We start from the raw sequence: 11,009 nt of genomic DNA on the forward strand, positions 1-11,009 counted from the left end.
TTATAATTAATTGCACCGTTACCAGTAACGTTCGTCCCAATTGCACTTACGCAAAAATCTGCGTAACTATCGTTACAACGAGCATACAATTCTATGATACACTATGTATGCGTTATCAGTGATATCGATAAAAATTACAGGACGTTATATATTTAAGCAAGAAAATCAGAATTTCATAACATTACGTTTAAACAATAACAAATACTTGAAGTTTTGTTATAGATGTAAACGAGACTGTCAAATGTGCGATATTTACCAAAATATACCTTACAGGGACACGTCCATCGATTTCTTTACTCACTGACATTTCGATTAAAGCAAACAGTGAAATAAGGATGAATGTAATCGACAAACTCGTATCGATTTATTAGAAAAATGATTTGACTCGGAATTTTCAATTTAGCCAAGTCCAAGTGTAAAGTCTTTGTTTCTTCAAATTATGAAATTAATAAGAACGTTATAAACTTAATCTTCGCGCGAATACGTCGAATGGGAATAAGATCAGAAAAGTCAATCAACTCGCAGTAAAACAAAAAAATCGTACATCAAAGAAATCTTTTTTGATTCCCGAAACAGAATTTACCTCCTTTATGATTACGACTACGATAATCTCATGTTATTCGGTATTCTCATATGTTAATGAGAAATGTATTTAGACAAAACGCAGAAAATCTTGTACAAAATAATTTTATTATAATAGTCAATTGATCAAATAATTAGAAAGTAATACAAGGTATTCGAGATTTTTCAAAATTACAAATCGTTATCGAAAAAAAGTATGTGAAGTATTCAAAATACAACTTACTGTTATGAAAACAACATTTATTTACGCAATATTATAAAGTAAAATGCAATAACACTGCTAGAAGCATAAATAAGGATCAACATCTGAATAATGGGACATATATATGTATGTATAGCCATATCAAGCAAAACGAAGCTTCAAGTTATGTATATACATGTATATGTTATACATAATATATGATATATTATATATTATATATATACATATATATGTATGTAATATGTCTGTACCGCACAATTTTCTAGTGCAGAATTTCCTTCATTATTTACGACAATCATTTTCATCAACGTTATCTTGCATCTGACAAAATCAAAAACGAAAAAGGAAAAAAAGAAAAAATGAAAAGAAACAGTAACTTCGTTATTAAGAAGGGAAAAAAGTTCAAATGATGTGTAACGCGAAATTTGAAAATCAGTTCTGCAATCTTTGTATGTTTGCTTTCTGTAAAAAAGAAAATAATTTTCAGTTAGATTCTTTGAATTAAATATTAGCTGCCCCTTTAAATAAAATTCGTATTTAAGCTGTAAAGTTGATACGTACCCGTCCATATAACGTTGTAATTAATCAAGTAATCACTAAAAATCAGAATAAACAATTTCTTGCGGTTTCTCGAATTTAATCGGCCGATAATATGTCAACGACTGATCCCAGCCTCGAGGTGCCGTATTATAATTGGCTAAGTTGTGAACGCTAGCGAGTTTTGGTCCTGTATAGGTATCACTGTCGTAAAGCTTTTTACCTGAAAATGAATAGATTAAATTTACAAAAATTATACATTCCTCTTCGATCGCTTTTGTACCAAACATGTAACTACGGAGCAGTTTGAGCTATACACGAGGGTAGACTAACAAAGCTTTGCCTCCGTTGTAATGTTCCAGAATCCAAATAAAACAACTTCTTTCTAATCGCACGATATCTCCACTTCATCGTAGCTGTGCTGGTATGTGCATTATTAAGCATTTTTGTTAGTTTATCTCGATGTGAATAAGTGTGGCGACAAAACATGCAATTCAACGCTTTCGCTTTTCAGTGCTTCCGCATGTACCATACAGTCAAGACTTGGCACCTAATGATTTTCACTGTTTTCGAAACTAAAGCAACATTTGAAAGATCCGCGTTTCAGCTGTGACGAACAGGTGGAGTTTGCCGCGAAGAAAGATATGTAACTTCAAAAGTAAAAATGAAAAGTTCCTTTTCATTGTTGTTTCGTCAAGACGTGTCCCCACGTTCATTCTTTTTATTCAAGCGGAGGCAAAACTTTTTGATATTCTTTTCGATCGCTGCCAGCAATATCGTCATTGGATTTTTCAACGAGTCAAATACCGAGAAACTGAAAAAACATTTACATTAACAAAGATAGTACATTGATATTTCCAGAGATAATACAAATATTCAATGCCCGTGAACGAATAGACAATAAACTAGAATTAATGAAATACTTTGAAATAAAGCCCCGATGTTTTTAGTATTCTTCGGATAGAACACAAGCTTTAAACGCTATTCTAGAAGCTTTCCTCGTCAAATAAAATATTCCACTTTTACAATTACACGTACGATCTAAAGTAAAACTGGCTATTCGCTATTTACTGCCCAGAATAATATTTTATCTAGCGTTGGTAGCCCAAGGATGAATATTCGTGAAACAGGCGTAAAATGTAAATAGTTAGTTGTTACAAGAAAATAGAAGCGCATGCGAGTTAAACTTGCCTACATCCGGACAGATGTCAGTGAATTTACAGTCCGGTGAAACGCCATGCAATAAGTTGTCGAGGACAGGTGTGCTGCGCAAATGCTTAATAGTTTCCAAAATATCTTCTTGGGAAGCTATCATCGAGAGTAACAACGATTTCGCTTCCACAGGCACTTCCGACTCTGTATTCACAAATTTCCCGTCACCGTTGTTGCAGAAGTTCTCTACTTCCTCGGATGTAACAGATCGACGTCGACTGGAACACTCTTCGCGATACGTCGACGAATATTCTTGATCGCCGTTCATCATACTCGAGGACTCCGATTTTTCTCGGTAGATTATTTCTTCGCTGTAATCGTTCATCTGGGAGTCGGTTTCGTCGGTCGTGTACTCTGTATCATCGGTAGACACGTAACCATTGTTACAGTGGTCTTGAAGCTTTACGAGTTCCTCGTATCTTTGTCGCTCGGTTATTCTGCGTTGTAATCAATTAAAATGATATTGCAATCCCGTGCGACCAATGTTCAATTAAAATTCAATAAATGAAACTCTATTCCGATAGAACAAAATTAAATTAAAGAATTGAGAATCGCTTATACCTTTGAACAGATTAGTAATTTACTACTGGTAGAACATTATGCATAAGTACTGTAATATTTTACTTATACTTGATGCTTGCAAGCATTTGCTTATTTTTACGCATACACGTGTGCAATCATATTTCAATATGAGATATTACAAGAACGATTAAAACGATGAGAATGGCATCAAGTTCAAAGATACCAAGAAAGCACATAACGCGCGAATCGAAAACAAAACTTTGTACGGGAAATAAAAGGAAAGAGCATCGAAATTTAAATGGCATTGTATCTCACCTCCTATGTTCTTCCTCGTTGTTGTATTTAACGGAATTTTGCGTCTCAAAAAATCGCGTTATATCGTTATCGAGAGGAGATTGTCGTATAATTGGGATAACCTTCGGACTGAATTGTTTGTATTGCAGAATCGGTCTACATGTTTTCTCGAACTCTTGTATCAACTGTTTGACCGGAACCGGCGTGTACTCGCTCTCTTCGTTATCGATTTCTTGCCGATTATTCACGAACTTCCCCTTGTCGCTAATCGTGCTCTTCACACACTCTGTGATCCGTTGTTCTTTCATATAATTTTTCATCTCTTTGTTAGTAGCGTGCTGCGTGTTAGAAAAATTAGATTTATTCAGCGAAGCTTTGCTATAATTGTGATTGCGTCTGTTAGTAGTAGCGATCGATGATGTCGTATTCTCGTTAACGCTATTCCTGCCGTGATAGATGTTACGTTGTTCGGTATCAGGTTCGAAAGTGATTCGACGTGATTTCTCAACTATCGACGATCGAGATTTGTCAAGAGGGAAGTCATTGTCAGTGCCAACGGCTACTTCTCTCAGATAAATCTTTTTCACTTCGGTCTGGTGGTTGCACTCTTTACCGTTACATCGATATTGATTTCGGCCTGGAACGTTTGCAGGAAACTCTGATGGTTAAAACGTACATAACTCTGCTTCGTTTTTCGATTTCTAAGACATTTCCGGTTAATTAGATTCCACGCCTTAACGTTACCGAGAATCAATCGTTTGACACGTAACTATAACCGCTTAGAAAAGTTTAGGAAAATTAAGCGTAAACGCGCTTTAACCCGCGTCTAGTTAGCTTTGATCAGTGCAAAGATATCGGTTGGCACCGATGTACAAATAGTTGTTTATTTTAGATATACAACTAAAAAGAACGCGGCGGTAGTTTCGCATCGATTGAATAACATCGATGTCGTTTGCCAATTGAAGTCATCCAGGTTGTTGAACCTTAGACAAATCTCAAGCAGACGTGTCTAACATCGACTCGCAGGTATGTATAGAACACGTTGATCATTTTAATGTCTTAGAACGATTTTTTTAGTCGGCTATATCGTAATTTAATCTGTAGAATTGCATGGAAAGTAAAACAAGATTGAGAGAGTAGAAGAGCTTAGACAGGCCAGAAATAGATACGAAGTAGTTTACCTCGAACTTAAGTCCTTGGAAATTGTTAGATATTTGCTCATGATGCGAAAACAATTCGAACAAACGAGAAAATAGCGTGGAGCGTTGCCAAATAGAAACGAGCCAACTAGATTGCGTAGTAGGATAAAGAAGATATATCTTTGTTCGAAAGTTGCGTACCTGTTGCAGGTGGATTTGTATCGTCTAAAGACAAGTCCACGGTAAAAGGATTATAAAATGATTTTTCAACGGCTGGCTCAGGTACTATAGATGTAAGAGGAGGTAGAGTTGTAAATTTCGAACTGCCATTCATCTCCTATTAATCGAAATTCAATTTCGTTTAACGTCCGTTTCGTTTATTTTAACACGCTATGTTGTTTGCAAAAGTATAAACCTTACCAGTTTACCCGGATACATTTTCGGCATACCAGGAGTGCTCGTTATCTGTGGTTGATCTTTGTCTACGACCCATTTTTCAGATCTTTTCCTACGTTTCGCAAATATTTCAGCACCTGTAAATCGATTATACATATTGAAAAACGATGTTTCTTCGAAAGCGTAATAGAATATCATTGATTCGGACAGATGTAACGATATAAAACCGTTAATACGTGTAAATTACCACGGCCTCTTTGATTGTTTAAATCGCGAACAATATCAAAGAGTTTCTCAGGATTCTTTGGTACTGGTTCGATATTCACTTCTTCTCCCAAAGCTTGAATACCGTGTATATCCAACACTTTTCCATGTGGGTTCATCATGCATTTTAGAGGAATTTTCTCCTATCGAAACAACATTTTCAATTAGACACAGTTGTGCATAGTATTGGTATATTAGCAAGTACGACGATATTACGGTACACATATACATATACGATTACAGTTTGTTAATGAGAAAAAACAGAAAGGAGTACTTTTGCAAGGAATATATCGAAACCGTAGAAACGAGCGTTCCCTTGCATATCTATATCTCGCTAACCAGTTTCGTTTTGATAGATATTTGAAACACTATTTACAGTAAATATTCGTAGAATTACATGTCACATAAACCGAGTTGTACAAATATTACAAACAAGAAAGTTGATCTCTCGACAGATATACGTCTGATAACTTTTTACGTGAAAGAAATTCCGCATTAATCACGTAGGTATAAAGTCAACCGCGCTAAAGATAAATTTAAACAATCCAAAAAATAATCTTTAAATTTGTAATATTTGCTTGTAGTTATAAATTGAATACTATATATTTGTACAGTGGATTTGCTAAGCTACAGAAACCAAATGGAAGCTACTTTGTTGCTTTTCACGTTTTTAGATTACCGAATGTGCAACGCAATCTTCTACATTTCCGAAATGTAAGAATTTATTGATGACATAACGAGTAACAAATATTCAAGGTATATACGTATTTAGCGGTAATAAGAAAAGATTAAAATTCGAACTGATATATCTATCAAAATGACATTTGTTATTTCGTCGTCATAAACGTCACGAAAAACATGTATGTAAAAATACGCACTGGAATTTCGAACACACACCACTTACTCTATGAACAGGTATCAAAGGCTCTTCTGCGTCTTCTACACCTGTAATTCATCGATTTAGACAATTGAAACAAATTTTAATAAGATTTATAGATATTCGCAACGTATTCGCGCATAGGTGTGGGCTGAAAGGGGGTGTTGTTCGTCAAATTCAACTTATTAATCGTTACACGCATATACGTACAGTATACACGTACTTACCATTGCCGTCGTGAATCCATTTGACCGATCGTTTTTTTCTATTCACATACATAGATTGACCTTTACTTTTCATATTTTTTACATCGCTCAACGAATGCGAAATTCGTCGGGCGAGCTCAACTTGATCCTCAACTGTCGGATGCGATGGCGCATAAAAATACGAAGACGCAAACATTTTTCCTGCGTGCAGAAAATTTGTTATATTTATTATCAATTATGACACGACGACGTAAAGATATTATGTACAGTATAAACGTTATCTGTTAAAATTTAATATACAAATATTTTGTATTGGCAACTTACTATTTTTGGATTGCATAATTCCCTGAGAATCTGCCGCGGGTGTGAGTAATTTCTGCAAATTGACCGGTGTACTTCCATTGCTCTCCTTCGAAATAAAAATAAGTCGGTTTAATAAAAATATTGAAAAATAAGAAAGTTTATATAAATCTGAGAATGGTTTAAGAAGTACTGGGATTATATAAATGCAATAGTGTTATATATATATATAGTATGTTAGTATATAGATCGGTGATGTTTATTTTGATTGCGATGATCGCTAATTGTTTGGAATTCTTATCATCAGATTATATCGAATAAATTACAACGAAAGCAAACGTTCGTTTTTCTATTTTAAGTTTCTGTCCCGCCTATTTAATAGAAGCTTCGCATTATTGACGGTTGAATGCGTTTTAGCTAAGTGAATGCATTGTTGGCATTTTCCGTGAAACCTTGTTGCAAACAGATTTTTGCATAGTACACATATTATTGTTTTCACAATTCTTACTTTAGAGCAGTTATTCTATATTAATATGTATTTCATATAATATTTTAATAAAAGTTACTCATAAGAAACTAATACTTTGAATATATGTATAATAATGTGTATGATTAATATCAAAATTTATAAGAGTAAATGATATTACGTTTAGAAATATTACAACTAAAGTTTGGTACACAGAGTTATTCCTTTGTAAGAGATTAATTAATTATTTGTAATTTTAATAGTCTAAATGAAACTACATACATATATATATATATACATTGTATATTCATTATTCCAGAGTTGTGCATCTTAAAACGTACGTATCTGACGAAACGAACTGCATTTGTAATAGAGTAATTTTAAAGAGATAAAATGGATGTAAACAAGCTGACGAATACAAACTGGGCAAATTTACAGAGCTACCGTTACAAGGTCATTATAGGTCAATTCCATGTTCACTAAATAGTACATATGTACATGTATAAATATTTCTATTGTCCGGAAAAATAACTACCAAATGTCTGGCAAGTACGAGAGGGTCTCGTTTATCTTGAAAGGTTTATCGTTGTGCGATCATGTTTTGTAATACAAGATAAAGCGAATATAAAGCGAACACAAAGTGAGTATAAAGAGACAAACGCATCTATTTAAATAACAAATAAATATTCTTAATTCTAAATAAATAAACTTTCCGAAAAATTCTAGTTTCATTTTACATTAAATAGGGAAATTTATGAGTCGTAAAATTTTGATTGCTTTTGTGTTCGAGACATAAAATGTAATTTGTCAATGGTAAAATGTAAATGATTTGTTTCCTAAACTGAATTACTAAAACGACGTTAATCGCTTAAATAACGTACCTTTGTAACTGAAAAAGAACGAGGGACAGAGGAGAAAGAGAATTCAACGTAAATATTTGTAAATGTATCGATTATCATCACTGTGCTTAACACGAAGCTAAGTCATATTTAAAGAATCAAATATCAATTGCCATTATTAGTCTTAACAATCTTATCCGTAGTGCAAACATACCAAAGACTTAGTTTCAGCGATCATAAAGTAAATACAATATACATACTCACCATATCGAAATGTAGTATTTTCGAAGTAAGATGCTCGAGAAAGTTCCTCTTTACAGGATCGTGCCTATCAGAGGGCTTAAAACCACGGGAACGTATTACAACATTGTCCGCAGAGACGCTTCGTTGCAGGTAATTGTTTCCTTGTAAATTACCGTAATTCACACTGTACTGGTACTCTGCATCCTTTGAATTTTCGGACGCGACTCTGTATGAACTGTACGTGTTGCTCAAAACGTTCCGCTTCGTGTTATTGTGTCTGTCGAAATGGTAACTGTTTAGTCTATGTTTTCGCGCAAACCGTTCAATCTTCTCTATATACTTTGCTTTCTTATAATAAATCGACCGTTGAAAATCAATAGAATAAAAAATATATTGATATTATTTCCGTCACTATTTTTAACGTAATTTCACTGTTAAATGAATGAAATTAAATTTTAAAGTTCCATTTCTGGTTCACGAAATAAACAATCCATTTCTTTTTTTCCATAACCAGTGCTAACGTAAATTTTAAATGATATTATTTTGACAATTGAGAAATATAATAATGTATAAAAGATTATACAAATCATAAATACCACAGTATAATTTGTGCGTATATTTAAAACGAACGTAATAGCACTTTCTACTTAAAATGTTACTTAACTTGAAATATTTTAGTACAAGGATCGGCTCGATGGTTCCGATTAATCAAGACACAGTTAGTAGAATTATGCGTAATACGTATTTATAAAAGAAAGAAGAGCGAAACTGTGCAAGATTCAACGAGAATTCATCTCGTAAATGATATTATTTGAACGAAACGTTTTTCAAGAAATTGAACGCATAAAAAATATTGTATCTTTATTTGCTTTATCATCCGACAAAAATGAAACTTTAATAAAAGATAAATAATGTATACAAATGTGAAAAAAAGTATCGACAACAAATCCGATGTATATATATATATGACATCGGATAAATCCGATTTCTTATCGAAGGAAATTGGTTCTCTTCCAAGCAGCCAATTAATTCCGCGTTGCAGTATTGGCAGCGGTACAATAAGGTTCTGTGCAAAAGAAATGCTAAATTTATCTGTTGTAACGTAATACGCAGTAACAGTTCGAGCGTTTGCGTTCGGGGTATACTACCAGTGCTGTATTTATTAGAAAGCAAGTTAATCGAAAAAATATTTAGACAAATCAAGGCTAATTGTAAACTTAGAAGAAGTGAATCAATTAATATTTATAAAAGCTCAAATATCGTAGTATAAAGAATAAGGTAAGAGTCGAAAGAAAGTTGTTAGTAGAAAATTGTAGATAATTTAGTCGTAAGAAAAATAGTTTTATCAACGTTGCATTCGTAAATATAAATATTAATTAGAATTTATTAATATCAACGAATGATCGATAAAGTACTTCCGTTCGATTGTTTCATTTATCGTCGAACTTTTATTATATTCCGTGTTTGAATAATACTTATAATTTTAATTCCGACTTGTATCTTTTTACAATATCGGTACGATAGGAAATAATTAAAACGAATTACTGTATTTCTATAAAGCCTATAACACGAATTATTCTCAATTAACCTCAGATCGTAATTCCTTCGGAATCATGTAAAAATGTATTTGAGACGCTTTGGAAAATTTTTCCAATTTAACATCTTTTATAACTGAAAGTAATATTACCGTGTTAACATTCTAACTACGAATAACGTGATCGATCTGTTACTTTAAATAGATTATTCGGCAGAACTTCAAGTGTTTTAAAACTGAACGAATTATCGAAGGGAATATTCCCACCGATCGAAAATAATGCTAATGTTTAATTCAAAGAATTTTTTACTGTCAATTATACGTGAACAACAAATTTTCTACGATTAACGATATTACTTATCGTTTCTTAATATTATGTAATTAAAATATTTTTCCACTATCCTCAGGAATATAAAGAAATTTACCAATGGTTGACGTTAACCATTGATATTTAAAGTAATATTATTTAAAATTCCGTATACTTCAGACTTTAAAGACTCCAAAGAAGGGTCTCAAGCGATACGTTGCCTGTTTAATCATCGAAGCATCGCACGATTAAGCACAGTTTGACTGAAATTACATTTTCATCGCAGAATATAACCCAAAACTTTCACAAAAAGTAAGAACGCGGTGAGAAACTTTTTTCTTGCTAATTTTCTATTTCTTCCTAATTGCCTTTCGAAAAGAAAGAAGGAAATGAAAATTTACTTATCGAACGGTGCCCTCCTCATTTCGACGTTCTATGCACAGTTCGCTCGTTCCTTTCCTCCTTATCTTGAGGCAGTTTCCCTTTTCGCGACAATTCTTTTGCGAATTTACGTAACTCGCGAGCTTACTATACTCCGAACGAAGTGGACTGTACGGAAAGTGAACGAATCTCACGACGAAGGCTCCCTCGCCATGAAAGACAAAATCGCATCTTACAAAATGTTCCCTGGCACGCACGGACTTGGCCGGTTAGGCACACACAACCGCGGCAACTTCGTCAGCGCGGCACTTAGTGGCTAGCGGTCACCAGCATCGTCCGGTACTGGCTCATTCATGCCCGAGACTTATGGCAAAGAAACCGAACGCGGAACAGATATTTATTTTTATATCAAACAGATTATCATAAATTTCTTGCAAACGTGACGGAAAATTTCACGCTCCAGCTACATCGTTCGATAAACATTTGCTTTTTTTCGATTCACCTACATACGTAACCGAATCCTCTTCCAATGGAGTCGCCCAAATGCTCAATCGTTCGAAGGACAAGCTCGATGCTTGGTCAAGCTTCCCTTGTCGCTTCTACCTTTATTTCTTAACAATCGAAACACTATGATTCTTCTTCCTTCAAATTTTTTTTTCTTATCTGTAACGTTCACTTGAATGAATTACTGCATAAGCACAGGATGCT

At 33.9% G+C, this 11,009-nt stretch overlaps 2 protein-coding genes across 6 annotated transcripts in view; one reads left to right on the forward strand and one right to left on the reverse strand.

Moving 5' to 3' along the window:
- LOC122566879 (alkylglycerol monooxygenase-like) overlaps window positions 1-11,009 on the forward strand; it is a 39,299-nt gene that overhangs the window by 15,389 nt on the left and 12,901 nt on the right. For 2 of the 4 annotated variants that reach the window (XM_043724753.1, XM_043724752.1), the window contains exon 1: window positions 8,363-9,357. The exons of the other annotated variants lie outside the window; for them this stretch is intronic. The gene's annotated coding sequence lies outside the window, so the exon portion shown is untranslated. Of the gene's footprint in view, window positions 1-8,362; window positions 9,358-11,009 lie in introns of those variants that run through there. 4 annotated transcript variants of the gene reach the window in all.
- LOC122566870 lies at window positions 802-10,781 on the reverse strand. 2 transcript variants are annotated; one of them, XM_043724733.1, is made up of 12 exons: window positions 10,322-10,781; window positions 8,101-8,356; window positions 6,556-6,640; window positions 6,253-6,432; window positions 6,053-6,093; window positions 5,132-5,291; window positions 4,909-5,021; window positions 4,690-4,825; window positions 3,371-3,986; window positions 2,513-2,970; window positions 1,346-1,544; window positions 802-1,246 (listed from the first exon to the last, which is right to left on the reverse strand). In XM_043724733.1, exons 1-11 carry the CDS (start codon window positions 10,342-10,344, stop codon window positions 1,381-1,383), a joined length of 2,232 nt encoding a protein of 743 aa, XP_043580668.1. In that variant the 5' UTR covers window positions 10,345-10,781; the 3' UTR covers window positions 802-1,246; window positions 1,346-1,380. The 2 variants fall into 2 exon arrangements, with proteins under 2 accessions (XP_043580668.1, XP_043580669.1); XM_043724734.1 differs by lacking the exons at window positions 802-1,246; window positions 1,346-1,544 and having other exon boundaries at window positions 2,558-2,887; window positions 10,322-10,780.

The sequence above is a fragment of the Bombus pyrosoma genome, linkage group LG4 (assembly GCF_014825855.1).
Source record: "Bombus pyrosoma isolate SC7728 linkage group LG4, ASM1482585v1, whole genome shotgun sequence".
Lineage (NCBI taxonomy): Eukaryota > Metazoa > Arthropoda > Insecta > Hymenoptera > Apidae > Bombus > Bombus pyrosoma.

Coding starts and splice junctions, on each gene's coding strand:
- LOC122566870 (XM_043724733.1), bottom strand. CDS start 10,344: ATGAGGAGGGCACCGTTCGATAA. Junction 6,641..8,100: donor AAATACTACATTTCGATATG/GTGAGTATGTAT, acceptor TTTATTTCGAAG/GAGAGCAATGGAAGTACACC. Junction 2,971..3,370: donor AACGAGGAAGAACATAGGAG/GTGAGATACAAT, acceptor ATTACAACGCAG/AATAACCGAGCGACAAAGAT.